Source organism: Marmota monax, unplaced genomic scaffold (assembly GCF_021218885.2).
Source record: "Marmota monax isolate L192 unplaced genomic scaffold, Marmota_monax_Labrador192_F-V1.1 WCK01_AAM20220418_F8-fsc00111, whole genome shotgun sequence".
Lineage (NCBI taxonomy): Eukaryota > Metazoa > Chordata > Mammalia > Rodentia > Sciuridae > Marmota > Marmota monax.
Genome location: NW_026695067.1, coordinates 629005 through 644652, shown reverse-complemented (window position 1 = coordinate 644652; position 15648 = coordinate 629005). Strand labels below are relative to the sequence as shown.

The 15648-nt window shown below is 45.5% G+C and overlaps 1 protein-coding gene across 1 annotated transcript in view; it reads right to left on the bottom strand.

Moving 5' to 3' along the window:
• Positions 1–5943: 5943 nt before the first annotated feature.
• Positions 5944–15648, bottom strand: part of Rasgrf1 (Ras protein specific guanine nucleotide releasing factor 1) — a 108168-nt gene continuing 98463 nt past the window's right edge. The window contains exons 25-27 of the mRNA XM_046428113.2: positions 10487–10604; positions 9063–9131; positions 5944–6431 (exon numbers count right to left, since the gene is read on the bottom strand). Coding sequence (XP_046284069.2) covers positions 6339–6431; positions 9063–9131; positions 10487–10604 — 280 coding nt within the window. The 3' untranslated portion in view covers positions 5944–6338. The remainder of the gene's footprint in view (positions 6432–9062; positions 9132–10486; positions 10605–15648) is intronic.

Below are 15648 nucleotides of genomic sequence, written 5' to 3'. Positions count from 1 at the left end.
CACATGTGCTAGGCAAGAGCTCTACCACTAAGTCATAACCCTAGCCCCAAAGTTGTGGTTTTGAATACAACAATCAACAATATAATTAAAATTTTAGGTATAAACCACATAGACAAAAGCATTTTGAAGTCCTCAGTAATTTTTAAGAGTGTAGCAGGGTCTTGTCAGCTCCCCAGAATTTTGAGAACTGCTGGTCCGAGGTGATTGCAGAGATAAGAACTGTCCCTTGACTGGAAAGGTAATTAGGAGGTGAACGTTGCCTTCACTTGGTGACCCTTTATAAATGAGAAGTGAGAGGAAGATGGGGTTGGGGTTAACTCTGGATTTCTGGCCTGCACAACTGAGAAGGTGTTCCAGAGGCCAGGTGTGCTGAGGAAGATGACAGATGGTGAGGTGTCGGAGGTGGCCATGGGCTACCCAAGGTGAGCCAGTTTAGCCCGCAACCAGCACTGGCTTGGTGAATGAAGGTTTGAAATGTGAGAAACCTCTAGGGAGTTATGAATTAAAGAGACAAGACTCTAATTACCTTTAAATCAGCTCCAGGACGGCTCCTCCTAGCTCCAGCCTCCAGCCACTTATTGTGATAGCGAGAATTTACTGAAGAGGGGAGAGGGAGGGAGAGAGAGAGAGAGAGAGAGAGAGAGAGAGAGAGAGAGAGAGGGAACACGCCAGGGAGTGGACTTTTATTGGGGAACAATTTCTGGGGAAAATCCCATCCAATGAAGATTAAGAGGGGCAGCATCCAAGGTCAGGGGCGATGATTGGGTCTTCGGGCTAGTGGCCAGACATGCCTCCACACGGACAGCCCTTGGACCTGAGGATGGTGGGGAAAGCTCTGGACACAAGGATGTGTCTAAGTGCCTCTCACCCAGCCAGGGAAATAACTCAAATCACGTGCGAGGATGACCTCCCACAAGCCAGTGTCTAGGTAGTTGGCTATGAGGGTCTGGAGCTTGTGGGGAGGTCTGGCTGGAGCTGGAAACATGGGAATTATCTGGTTGGTGGGTTTTCTTTCTTTTGGGTCATATGCTCATAGGGGTCGGGAACCGAGTTGAATGTTTGTCACCTAGGTATGCATGCACAGGAAATTAATAAATAATTGGCAGGTGGGTGGGTCTGGGTGGCACCTTCATACTTCCTGTACAATAACAATCTGCCTCCTCAGGCCCTTCTGGCCCAGTAGCCAGTGAGGCCTCTGTAGAGACACCATTGGAAGAGACTGTGATCTTTAAAGACAGCGTGAGAACTAGAAGCTGGGAGTGGGCAGCTGAATGCCAATAGGGATATTACACCAAAGGACACTAATGGGTCAGGTGCAAACTTTTCCCTGTGTGCTGACCTTCAAAAAGCTTCTTTATAGTGTTGGCGGGGAGGTGCTCTAAAAAGCCAGCTAGCCACATATATACACAAATCAAAAAAGAAGCTAACCAAACCCACTGCCTCTCTTCCCAAGAACTAGCCTATGTCTTGGAGCAATGGTATTTCCTTTCTTGAACTTGAGGCGTTTTGTATGCTATTGACGAAAGTGCCAAGGAGCCCAATGTCAGTCATAATGGAGTCTGAGACCACAGGAAAATGTCAGTAATACTGATCCTGTCTTATTTACAAGTTGGATATTTTGTTCACTGTAGAGACTGTAAATCACCTTAGCTTTTAAAAGATAACCTCTTTAATCACCTACAAATACTTGAGGATATTCTTTGATCAAAATTATATTTCATTGAATTGTTGAAGCATTTCTGATTTTTAAAAATTTAACTGTATTTCATTTGGGAGCAGCAGAGACATTTATGTTATCACCATACTTGTAACTTGTGTTACAAGTTGCAATTTTCATCTGAAGTGGAATTTGATTCTTCTAAGTTTCCTTAGGCCATCATTGTTTTGAAGTCACATATACAACATGTGAAGTATTTCTCATTTTAGTAGTGTTCCGTAGAGAGGATAAGAAGTTGGCTGTTTTCTCACCCATTTCCCTGAATCTCACCCTACTGGTGATGTTCAATGCTTGCTTCTCCAACATTATTCATCTTTACTATTAATTTATGACAATTCAGGGGAAAAATATAACCAGCCTAGTTTGGTTGCAGGTACAAACTTGAATTTTCCTCTGCACTGAACTGAAAGTGGCATAGCTCATCAACACTGACTACATTTTGTGCAGCATTTTATCAGCCATAGAAATAAGAGAATCTGTAAAACTTTGTGGAGGGTGAGGGAAGAAAGGACAAAGTATCAAAAACAGATACTCCTAAAACAAGGTAGAGGTAGCTGATCTCTGTCACTGCTCGAGAAGACTCTGAGCTTGTGGTGGTTTGAAGACTTCATGACTTCAGCACTTTGCAATGTATTTGATAATTAAAATGTCCATTGCAATTTAATATTTATATCTGATTTTTGAGGACTCTGCTCTATGTCCATTCTGTTAACTGCAGGAGAAAAAATACATATGCCAATTTCTGTACGTCAATGATCAAGACTTGAAATGTCTGGAAGAAAATAAAAACAAGATTGCAGATTTGTTCTGTATTAGTGACATTCTAATACTTATATATTTGCAATAAATTTATGGCTTTTTATTTAAAAAAAAGATTGCATTAGGGGGCTGGGGATGTAACTGGCAAGGTGTCTGCCTAGCGTACACAAGGCCCTGGGTTTAATCCTCAAACCACCTCCCCCTACAATTGCACTAAAATGCTATCTCTATTGCTGAATTTTTTGGTAGACTGTTACATTTAATACTCAAAGTTGGTACTTCTCTTGCCTCACCCTCACCTCAGAGCTTGGCCCATGGCCCCTCCTCAGATCAGAGCCCTGACCATCTGCAATCAGATGAGTGATGATCTTTAACAATGAGTGTCATGGTTTTGCATCACCGATGTTAGTCAGCCTTCTGTCCTATAATAAATATCTGAGATAATCAACTTATGAAGAGAAAAGAATTATTTTGGCTCACAATTTTGAAGGTTATATAGTCCATGGTTGGTTGACCCTGTTGCTTTGGGCCTGTGGGTGAAACAAAACTATTGTGGGGGAAAAAAACAAAAAAAAACTATTCATTTCACGGCTGGGGAAGTGAAAAAGAGAGGAAGGGGCTGGGGTCCCACTGTCTTCTTCAAAAGTATGCCCCCAATTGCTTAAAGACTACACACTAGGCCCTCCCCTCTTAAAATTTTTACCACCTCCCAATATCACCAGTTTAGGGAAAAAAGTCTTCAACAGAAGGGCTTTGGGGGACTTTTAAGATCCAAACTATAGCAATCCAGTTTCAGGTCACGATGTCCCAGCCTCAGTCAGTCTCTACAAACCCTGCTTGATTGTCATCATGGATATATTTTTTTAAGATGCTCACCCCAACCATACCAGGATGTAGGTCTTGTGAAGACAGGGAACTTATTTGCTTTGCTCACTACTATGTTGGTGGTGCCTAGAATGGGGCCTGCTACAAAGTAAGTGCTCTAGAAAGATTTTCTGAACAAATAACAGCTAATGGTTATCAAGCAATTGACATAGACTGATCACCCTGTAGGAGCTCATTTAATTCTTGCAGTACTCTTGCAAAGCAGGTGTTATCCTAGTCCTCATTTTACAGATGGGGAACCTGAGGCACAAAGTGCTTCCATAACTTGCTTGAAGTCATATGGGAAGTTGGGATTTGAACCTGAGCATCTGGCGTTTAGAGCAGAGATACTCAGTCTTGGCATGATTGACATTTTGAACCAAGTCAGTCTCTGTGGTGGAGGGCTGTCCTGTGCATTGTAGGATGCTTAGCAACTTACATGATCTCCCTACTAGGAGTTATAGCATCCTTCTTCCAATTGTAACAACTAAAATTGCCTTCAGATATCATCTGGTGGGCAAAATTCACTTTCTCTTGTAATCACTGCTCTCTGGATTTTAACTGCTACACCACACTGCCTTTCGATAATGAATCGTCAGATCACACTTACAGGAGGCCATTGTTTGATCTAGGTTCCTGCACTAGGCCCCAACAGACTAGACTAAAAATCAAAATGGAGTCACTCATGCTTAAGTACCAAACCCAAACTAAGCTGTTTATCTGACCTTCCAAGAAATGAGGAGAATGAAAGATAACAGCCAAATTTTCTAAACAGGCCAGGTTCAACTGGCATGTTAATGAGGTTTTCTCCAACTTTGTCCTCACATAGAAAGAGGTAACTAAACCTGATGTGGCTGGTGGCCCTGGCTTGTAATCCCAGCTACTCTTTAGGTTGAGGCAGGAGCATCGCAAGTTCAAGGCCAACCTGGGCAATGTAGTGAAACACTATTTCAAAATAAAGAATAAAAATGGGCTGGGGATATCACAAAAAGGATTGAGGTGTGGCTCAGTGATAAAGCTCTTGCCTGGCATGTGGGAGACCCCGTGTTCAATCCTTGGCATGGACAAAAAATAAAAGATAACCTGTTAACCAACCAGCTGTTTTGCTACTGTTCTGTCTCCCTGTCCTGTACCTTACAAGTAAAGAAATTTTGAAAAGACAAATATTTTTGTTCTTTGTTTCTGGTTTTATCAGCCTTTTTCTGTCTATCAAACCAACTTCCTCTGCTGAGCCCATTGAAACACTCATTCTGTTTTGTGGAATGAAGTGTTGTTGGATTCTAGAACTGAAAATAAAGTCAATTAAGATCTTTAAACTGGGGCTGGGGTTGTGGCTCAGGGTAGAGCGCTTGCCTTGCATGCATGAGGCACTGGATTTGATCCTCAGCACCACATAAATAAATAAATAATTAAAGATATTGTGTCCATCTACAACTAAAAAAAAATACTAAAAAAAAAGAAAGATCTTTAAACTAAATTTCTGTGATTTCATTCTTTGATAAATCAGGTGAAGAAACATGCAGTTTCTTCCTGTCTCAGGGTCTGCCCCAACATGGATAAAGGGCACAGAGATCTCCATCCCAAAAGGTTTTAAGCCATTAAATTTTGGAGTGGTTGGCTTCTGGCGGAATCGGTAACCAAAACAGTCTTGCTCATCAGACTATCGGTCTCCCCCAAAGCAGGGACAGTGTCCTATGACTCTGGATCTCTGGTCCCAGCCCAGGGCAAGGTAAGGAACAAGTGCTCATCAAATATTTCTCAAGTAATTGAATAAAACCCATCAAAACTCATGTTCACCCTGAGATAGAATAGATTTATTAGCAAGAGGTAATCAGGAAACATATATTTTTACAAAAAATGGAAATTTCTTTTTCCAAACAAGCTGTAAGTTGAAATATTTTAGGACTTGAAATAGAATTCTCATACCACTAGGTATTGCTTACAGCAAAAGTTGTCTGTCTGTTGTAGTGGAGCATGCCTGCCACTTCTGAGTGAACCTGTGTTCTCTATACTGTACAATGTAAAAAATACATGGTAATATTCACAGAATAAGCACTACGTTACTATATTCCTGCTAGAAGGCATTTAGACAGGACTACAGTATATGCAATAAAAACACTTGGTTATTGATTTCCTAATTCTACAGTGTGGTACTAATTATCACAAGGTATACAGACTTAGAGCATCTCAAGGTAAGCTTGTAGTGACCGTCAAGGCGGCTCAAAGAGGAAAAGTGACATTTTTGTGTTCCTGACTTCCAGTGAGTGCTGGGCAGCCGTCGGCAAAGGTCGCCGCGACCTGGTGTGGTGACTTCCGTTTTCCTTGGGAAGTTCTAGGGCCTTGTCCACTTTGACTGAGACTGCTTTTCATGCTATCTAGTGTTAATCCTAGAGCGAGGAACGATGTGGTGCCTGACGTGGCAGCGTTGGTGCGAGAGGCGTGGTTCTCAGCAGAGAGGACTCCCTTCCAGCCAGGTTACTGGGGGACTTTTGAGACCTGCAATTTGGGCTGAAAAAGCAGCTTTGGAAGTTGGCATCGCCGTCAGCGGGAGAGTAGTCAATGACTGGACTTGAGGGTATGGCTCCCCCCCTCCTCCCCCCACCCCCCACCCAGTTATAACGACTATGTGGAACATGCTGGGAGGGTGCCTGGGGCGCCAACCCCACCCAGGGGCCCGGGCTGGGAAGGACGAAGCAGGATCGGAGTGTACGACTCGTGTTCCCGGGTTCTGTCTCCCCCTGAGAAGAGAAGAGCGAGGGTCTGGGAGGAGGGACAGCTGTTTGGAGGTAACAGGCACTGCAGAGGGGGGTGGGGGGCGGCAGAGTCTTAAACAGTGCAGAAATTCATATTCCGGTTCTACAGGAATCTAAGAACGAGAACGGATTTGTATTCTTGGAGAAGCACATACGGAAGAGGAAAATCCAGAGAAACCAAACGAATATGTACACTATCATATAGCACATGTCCAGGGGAGCGGCTAGGTCCCGGTGGGTCGGCTTCAGGTGGGAAGTTTTGGTTCTATTCGGAGAGAAGACTCGTAGAGGCTTTCTTCGTCCATTACAAACGATTGGTCCAGTAAGTATTGGGTTACCTGAGGGCAGAAGAGGGAGGGCAGGATTATAAGCCTCTATGGGAATCTATGGGACTATGACTGGACGCCAGGTGTCTCATGAGGCCCAAAGACTCTTGCAGGGGTTAGGCACATATAAGGCAAGAAATATGTTGGGTAATGTTTGTCTTAATATAATCTGTTTTAGTCTCATGTTTAACATTGTCTTTTTCTGTGATTGAAGCCCTGGGTGCAAGCACGGTGTTCAATTACCCAGTAGTATAAACCAAAAAACCATCAAGAGCCCCCCCAAATCCTTTGGAACATTGTTAGAACTTAAAGAATGCTGGTGAGGTGGGCATGGTGACCCACTCCAGCGACAGGAGGATCACAAATTTGAGGCCAGCCTCAGCAACTAAGAGAGGCTCTAAACAACTCAGTGAGACTCTGACTCAAAATAAAAAATAAGGGCTGGGGATGTAGCTCGGTAGGAAGTGCCTTTGGATTCAATCCCCAGTACCAAAAAAAAAAAAAAAAAAAGTCAGTGAGACTCCTATTCCTCAGGTATCAATCAGGTTATTAAAAGTCATTGAAAATACATATTAGTGTATTAATGCCTTGATGTTCCTTAGCATTCCCCCCTTTTGTTGTGGTATAGTATGTGTAAGATAAAATGCACTATTTAAACCATTATTAAGTGCACAATTCACCGGCACTAAGTGACAACTCTTTAAGTTACAAGTGTAAATATATGTGTATATAATGTTTTCTCTTATAAGGATAGTATTAAATTATTAGGACACAATTTTTGAGATGCAATTGTTGAATCTTAGAGGCAGGTGGATGGGCATTCACAGTTTTCTCAATGTTTCTGTTGAAAAGTTTCCTAATAAAATGTTTGGACAGAATGTATGCAAACATTAGGGCAAACTGTTGGAGTGTAAAGTCAGGAAGATTCACCCCTGTGAATTAGGTTCTTCTCTTCCTTCTCCCTCCCTACCCCCTCTTCCTCTTGTAAAGTAAGAAAGCAAAACTTAAATCTTGTGGGCAGCTCCCAGCTCCAACAGGGGTCTTTCCAAGATTCATTTGTCAGCTGTTTGGAGCAAATGTGCATTCCTCCACCCCCACCCAGAAACCTAGAGCAGAAATGGGGGAAAAAAAGTACTTCTTATTACACATTTGAGAATCTTCTGATAGTTGGGAAAGTCGAGCCTTGTGACTTGTCTTGGCTAACTGACTCTGCCACTGTGAGGGTTGAAACCAACCATCTAGGATGCTGATTAATAGTCACAGATGAGATGACTCTAAAGTTTTCTTAGGAGCTTACTCCCACCACCTCTAGGAAGATGACTTAAGATGTCACAGTCTGGTTTAACCCATACCCGTGGATAAAGATATGGTGATTTACCACCATGTGAAAGAGGCTAGTCTTTTAGTCTTAGCTTGTGCTCCATGGGAACATTCCTTTCTTTAATATACAATTCTCTATGTTCCCAAACCCTCTGGGGTTGAGCAGACTGATGAGTTAGTTTCTTTCCATAATGAGCATAGTCAAAATAAATTTCCCTCAGATGTTTTTCTTTAGTGGGATACTGGCTGCAGATACCACCGTGGCAAGGCTATTAATGAAAGAAGTTTGAAGAGCCATAATATTTACTTGTATTGTACATTAGAGCTTCAGGAAAAGCTTAAAGAAGTGTCTGGAGACAGAAGAAAATGCTGAATTTTTTTTTTTTTTGTGTGGGGTGGGGGGTACCGGGGATTGAACTCAGGGGCACTCAACCACTGAGCCACATCCCCAGCCCTATTTTGTATTTTATTTAGAGATAGGGTCCCACTGAGTTACTTAGTGCCTTGCTTTTGCTGAGGCTGGCTTTGAACTCTGGATTCTCCTGTCTCAGCCTCCCGAGCCACTGGGATTGCAGGTGTGAGCCACCATGCCCAGCCTGAACCCTGAAATTTTGCTGGCAAATTCTGAGACTTTCAGGGTACCATGTGACCACAATGCTTTCTAGAGGGAGCAGCCCCTGTGTGGTCTACATGGCAACGCTGGATGAACACAAACATAGTCCCCCAAATGCTGCTGAATCACATGGATAGTTTGTTTTAGTATTATTTTTTATTACAGAAGAAATGATGTGACTATATATATATATATATATATATATATATATATATATATATATATATGTTTGGTGCTGGGGATTGAACCCAGGGGTACTTTACCACCAAGCTACATCCCCAGTCCTTTTTATTTTTATTTTCAAGATAGGGCCTCACTAAGTTGCCCAGGCTGGCCTCAAATTTGTGATCTTGCTGTTTTAGCCTTCTAATTCACTTACCTATAATCTTCCAAGTATAGATGTGCACCATCCTTCCCATTTAGCATTTTTCAAAAAGATATGTTTATTTCTTGCCCAAGGGAGATCAGACACATCTGTGAACTATCCTTTGGGAAGTTAGATCAGAAAAGAATCATAAGACGGGTCTGATTTGAACAAGGGGCAGCTCTGACCAGGGGGACAGGGAGCAGGGACGCCTTCTTTACAGGGATGGCATAGTGAGCTGGGCCCACGAGGATTTAGGAAGGGAAAGCCCGCAGGCGTGCAGGGAAAAGGGCGGAAGGCTGTGCCACTGTGAAGGAGCTGGGAGTCGGTAAAGCTGGCCGCTTACCTTTGCTTGGTGCTCTATTTTGTAGGCAGTTTGTTGAAACTGGCGAATCTCTCGGATGATGTGGGATATCTGTGGGAGGGAAGGAGTTTTAGAAGACAGTCTGCTTTCTTAATTGTCCTTCTCCTCACCCTTTGCAGGACTGAAGAGCATAGTGCTAAGTCTGAAGTCAGACTCTCTTAACTCTATTCCCGTTGCCTCCAGGAGGGTCCCACTGAGGTACCCTATGGTTTTCCCTCTGTCCCTCCCTCCTTTCCTTCCTTCCCATTTTTCTCTCTTCCTCTCTCCATTTCTCTCTCTCTCTCTTTTTGTGGTGCTGTGATGGAACCCAGGGCTTCATACCTGTCAGGCAAGCTCTACCATGGAGCTGCACCTCACTCCATTTGTAGTTTTCTACTATTTTGGTACCAGGAATTGAACTTAACCACTGAGTCACATCCCCAGCCCTTTTTAAAATATTTTATTTAGAGACAAAGTCTTGCTGAGTTGCTCAGGGCCTCGCTAAGTGGCCGATCTCTAAGTGACTGAGATGGGCTTTGGACTCATGATCCTCCTGTCTTAGCCTTCTGAGCCGCTGGGATTATAGGCATGTACCACTACAACTGGCTTGTAGTTTTTTTTAACCTGTTTCTAAGAGTGATACTTGTCAAGTTTCTATGCACTGATTATGCTAATGATTGAAAGGAGGAAAAAAAAATAACCTCCCTCAGTCAGTGGCAAAAACTTTCAACATTGCTATACAAAACCTTTCAACAACAGCAAAAGTCGGAGGGATCTAGGTGTCTAACATGTGTAAGACACGATGTGAAAGTGCCCCTCACCAGGATGGGGCTTCTAACTTAGTTTTGATAGAGAAACACTTTTGATTAAACTCGGGGTCCTATTTTACAGCAGAGGCCCTCTGTTGAAGTGAGGTTGGGAAAAGCTGGAAGTCCCACTCCAGCTAGGAGAAGTTTTCTTGGACCCCTCCCACATCCTGGATTTTTTTTTTTTTTTTTGAGAAAATTTAGGAGGTGCTGCATAAGTGACTTTACTTTAGCCACATAAGGCAAGTGTTTCTATGAAAAATAATGGATGTGGTGTGAATGAAGGTGCAGGATTTGGAGTCAGACTGACCTGGGCTGCAGACCTGGCTCTGCCCTTGTGATGCAACCTTGAGCTGATCACCTGACCTCACCAAGCCTTAGTCTGTATAGTGGAGATAATAAGAGCACCTGCCCCTCAGCTTGTTGCTTAGCACCTACCAAATGCTACCATGCACCAATGACAGTGATGCTTCTTATTGGAGCAGCCCACTCTGGCTTCTGGTGGGGAAACATGTGGAGCAGGCTGAGTTGGGGGTGGAGCCTGGGTGGCTCCAGGTTGAGTCTGGGTTTTGGTTCCCCTCCCCCAACCATCCTCCCCCACAGCCACACCCGGAAACACACCATTCTCATCTTGGAGAAGTTGACCAGGCCGTCCTCCGTGTAATTGGGCGTCCCCTCCTCGATGAAGGCCAGGTCAGTGAGGTACATCCCCAGATAAGGGACACAGGGTGGGTCACAACTTGGAAGCAAATGACATTAACAAATGTTTTTCACTTAAAAAAAGAAACTTCTGCTAAGAACAGAACACTCCCTGCCCCCATGCATATTTTGCTTGGCTAGAGGCAAAGAATTTTTCTTTAACAATAATAATAGTACATAATAATACTGTCCAGTGGGCCTGGGGTCCCTCCTCTGGGGAGGGGGTAATGGGGTGCTGCTTGGGCCTCTTGCACAGGCTGGTCTGTCCCAACTGTCTCAATGAGTCAGAAGGCCCCCTCTACCTCTCTGCCCTACGTCCCAGTCAGAGTCCTTGGACTCTGCTGCCCCAGCTCCCTCCTGGTCCACCTTTGCTGTCTTTTCACTACTCTCCATCCAGATCCTACCCCGCGGGCTCTCCTTCCAGCCACCCTGTCCAGCACCCTCTCCCTCTTTGTTCCCTGACATTCATCCTCTGCCTCCACTGGGCTTGGGTTACCATAGCAAGAGACCTTGGCCTTCTGAGTTCACTTTCCTGGAAGTGGCTTCTGGGTCGGGTTTAGGTGATGTTTCCATGACTGGGGACTCCTAGGGATCTGCATTTTCAGGAGATGGGGCCTAGGTGTGATGGGCCGGCCACACCTTGGACTGATGGGCCCTGTGATGGAGTCCAGCAGCCACTATGCTCTGGTAGGACTCCCTTTAGCCCTTCAGGGGATTCCTCACACGGTGCTCTCAGCTCAGCACACAGAGGTCGGTGGAATTGCTGTGAGTGATGCAGGTGACCTTCATTTCCAGCCCAGCTTCCTGGTTTCCTCATGGCCATTTATAATCCTGCCATGCTGGAGGGAATGAGGCAGGTAGGATGGCAGAGCTAGAACAGAAACAGCCCTGTCCCTCACCTGCATGCTGTGTGACCTGGGCCTGTCCATCTCCTCTCTGGTCCTCAGGTTCCCCATGTACACTGGCACTGATGCCAGCTAAGACAATTTTAGGTGGCCTGGGAGTCGATTATTATTATTTTTGGCACTAGGGATTAAACTCAGGGGTGCTTTACTACTGAATTACATTCCTAGTCTTTTTTTGTAAATTTTAAATTTTGAGCCAGGGTCTTGCTAACTTGCTTAGGGCCTAGCTAAGTTGGGGAGGCTGGCCTGGAGCTTGTGATCCTCCTGCCTCAGCCTCCCAAGTTGCCGGCGTGCACTACTGCACTTGGCTCTGGGAGTTGATTTTAAGTGATACACATATTAAATAACATTGATTCACGTGGTAAGAAACTTAAGATTTTCAAATTTTCCCTTGGTGCTCCAAAACAGCCTCATTTGGGTAGCATGTCTTTGACACTTTCAACACTCATCGTTCTTTTCTCCCTGCTTTTCCTCCTTTTTAAACAAACAGTAACAAGTATCAGTATCAGAGTATTGGCAAGCATCAAAATCCAGACAGAATTTAAATTTTTTACCTGATAATCTTGTGTTCACAGTAAATATGCTGATTTTCCCATTGAGTGTTACCACATATAATTATCTTAAATTTATTTTTGGGAATAAGTGAGTTCAAGGAGATTACTAAGTAAATGCTAGGACAGTTGGCACATGGGCATGGCAAAGCCGTGACAGAGGCAGAAACCTGGTGTAAGAGAGCAGTGGAGAGAGGGCTTTCTGAGTCTTGGTCCTGTCATGGGAGTCAAAATCAACTTAGGAGGGTGTAGACTGGATTGAAAAAACGTGGAACAGATAATACCTGAGTTGACTGCATGGAATAAAGGTAGATATGTTGTTGAATATTTGTTCTTATATTTGGTACAAATATGCATTTGCACCCAGGATTGTAATTTCAAATTACACACATACACAGGCACACACACACTTTTTTTTGGGTGGGTGGTGCTAGGGCTGGAACACAGGGCCTCATGCTTGCTAGATAAATGCTTTAACACTGAGCCACAGTCCCAGCTCATAATATATCTATATCTATATATCTATACCATTTATTTCTCTCTATATTTTTAACAGTGAGCTATGATAAGATAAATGTAAGGCTCATCCTGGACCTTGGAGGACCTCCCTGGGTTCATCTGGCCTTTCTAGTGAGTGACTATCAGGTGCTCAGTCTTTATTTCTCTCTGTCATGCTCAAGTCTGAGGCTTGGGCTCATGGAGCTGATGGAGAAATAACCCAAAGACCTGGGACATGCCCTGGGGTTGGAAGTCTGGGGCATTTGGCTGTGTGCAGGTTCCACAGGATGCTCTCCCCCTCCACTGGTCACCTCCACATGGGATGGCAGCCAGATACCCAGGGGTGCTTGAAGGAAGAAGGGAGAAGGGGGCAGCTAGGGGATTGACAACGGGTCTGTGAACAATCCAAAGGGTCAGAGGGTTTCAAAAAGCCTTTTAGGTTCTCTGAATACTGAGACCAGAGAAAGAGATCAGGGGTAGATTTCCCTGAGGTGTTTATGGGGGTTCATGATCCAATGGTGAGAAGGAAACTTATTTGCAGTTTAATCATTTGCAAGAGTGCCAGCATCCCTATCAAATTCTGTCCCTATTTACTGTCTCATAGAGAGGGGCCTTGGATGAGGGGGCTAGAAAACAATATCTCCCCACGCCCAGCCCCATACACTCTCCCAGAATCCTGCAGGTAAATGTCTGGGGTTGACAGAGTGAGATAGAAGGCTGGTGGAGGGCTCCAAAGGCACCCTGCCTGGGGACTGAACCACTCTGAGCTTCTGAATGACAAGGGAAGTATTTTGGAGGCTCCATAGTGGCAAGATATCCAAAGACTGGCCTGTTCTAAACCTTCATGGGGGCATCTTGGCTATCTCAGGTGGGATCCAGCCTTGCCCCTGGCCAGGGTTTACCCAGCAAAGCTGATTGTGGGGGTGCTTCCTCTGTTGGCAGAGCTCTTTCTTGCGTGCCTATAGCAAATGTTTTAGGGGGCAGAGCAGGAAGCACCCCACCCCATCCTAAGAGCTGCAGCTGGCTTCCTGGGCAGTGCCTTATGGTGGCACCCTAATGCCTAGTGACACCTGGCATCTGAGCCTTGCCTGTGGTCATTCTGAGTCCCCAGGCTTGATTGATGTTTCTTTCTATCAAGAAGTTCTTGATGATGTCAGGTGAAATAATATAATGGAGGTCAAGCTGTGCCAGGTACCGAAAGTGAGTCTGTTCCGCCTGCTCATTGCCAAGCCTCAGGAAGTAGGCCCATGATATGGCATCCCTGTCCTTCCCTGACCCCTGCACCTTCTCCCACCCCTACATCTTCTCCCTTCCCTGGGTCGGGTCATCAGTCTCTGCTGGTGTGGTTGGGCACCTCCTTTCCTTCTCCTATCTCAAGGCCTGGTGAGGGGCATTCAGGGAGGGCTTGAGGGGCACTTGGGGCTGGGCTCTGTGGGCTAAATCCCTAAGTTTCAGGGTCCAAAGGTCTGGCATGAATTATAAGGCAATTAGGACCTTGGACTTTGCAAGAAATATTTCAGTGTGGTGGGTTGGAAGCCCCATCTTGCTTTTTGCCCCCTAGGTTCCAAGATAGAAATAGGTACTTGACTTTGCTGAAGCCTCAAAACTCTGGAACTCTGGAACATCAGCCTTTGGATTCATGGTATTCACAAAGATAAACAGATTGTTACCCCATTTAAAGAGTGTAGGGGGATGGCCTGATGGTCAGCTGGCTGTCACGTTCCTCCAGGGTAGTTTCCTTTCTTAATTTAGGGGAAGAACGTACAGTAAAAGGCTGTCCTCTGTATTTCTCTAAATCAAGGACTTCCTGTTCTAATTTAAGACAAATGGTACAAATATGCAAATGGAGAAGTCAAAACCAGAAATGACCAAATTTTACTGCTAAAATTTAGTGCACGGAGCTGTTCTGATCACTGAGAAATTGTCATGTGGTGACAGTTTTGTGGGCTTTGCAAGGGTGTAGGTTCAAGGAATAAGAAGGGGTGCTAATGTCATTCTTAAGGTGGCTAGGCAGGAAGCTGAAGGGGTACCCTTGGTGAGGGTTGTAGGTGGACCAGGGGATATTTAGGAACTTGGCTGGAAGGCTGGAGTGCAAGATTTGGGAGTAAAGCCTTGGCAGGTAAAGGCAGTGAGTCCATTCTCCAGCCTGGTGCTGGCACAAGAGTGGAGATTTTAATGACAGGACATAGGAATGGGGCTGAGAACCCACCCAGTGAGATCCATCCCAGGGTCTTGTCTGGGTGGATCACCAACTATGCCTGCAGACTGCTAACTTGTTTCTTCTGCCCATTGTCCCCTGCCTGCTGAGACAGGGTTCACCCAATGTCGCTCTACATGAAACCTTAGAGCCTTAGAAGAAAAGGAGCAGGGCGGGCTTGGCCCAGGCTCTCTTTGCCTCCTTCCTGTGCACCTCTGGCCCTACAAGGTCAGAACCTGGTTTACATAAAGGTCTTAGCTCCCAGATTGCCCAAAGGCTTTGCCCTGTGCTATAGCCGAGAGGCCTGGGGGTGGCACTTACACAGGCCCACAGGTAACCTGAAAGAGGGAAGACAGTCAGGATGGGGACTCAGACAGAATGGGGGGCCACGGAGGCAGTGGAGGTGGCGGTGGCTGCGGCAGACGAAGAAGCCATGTGAAGGAGGCGGATGGAGCGGCGCCCGGGGGCAGACGGACAAGTTGCCGAATGCATGGTGGGGCTTTTCCCCACAAGCACAGTCCACAGGGGCTCCAGGGAGCCCTGGCGGAGGAGAGACGGCCGGACAGCACAGATGGGTGGAACATCTGTCTAAGGACACAAACAAAGTGGAGATGGTCAAGGCAATGATACACGAAGCTGGCGAAGGACGGATCAAGTAGGCGGGAAGGAAACAAGAAGGGGAGGCAGATGAGGCCAGCAGAGTAGGAGTGGGCAGGCATCAAAGCCACTGTCAAGGGCTGGAGGCTTTGGCTGTCCCAGTCCCAGGTGCCAGGGGTGGGGACCTCCAGTGGGACCTCTATCGGCAGGGGTCATGAGATCCCTCACAGAAGGGAGGAGGATTCCTGACTCTATAGGGTACCAGCACTCCAGGTCTCCCAGGGCCTCTCAAAGTTCCAGTGAGTAGCCAGCCAGGCAAGGAGGGAAAAGAACAGT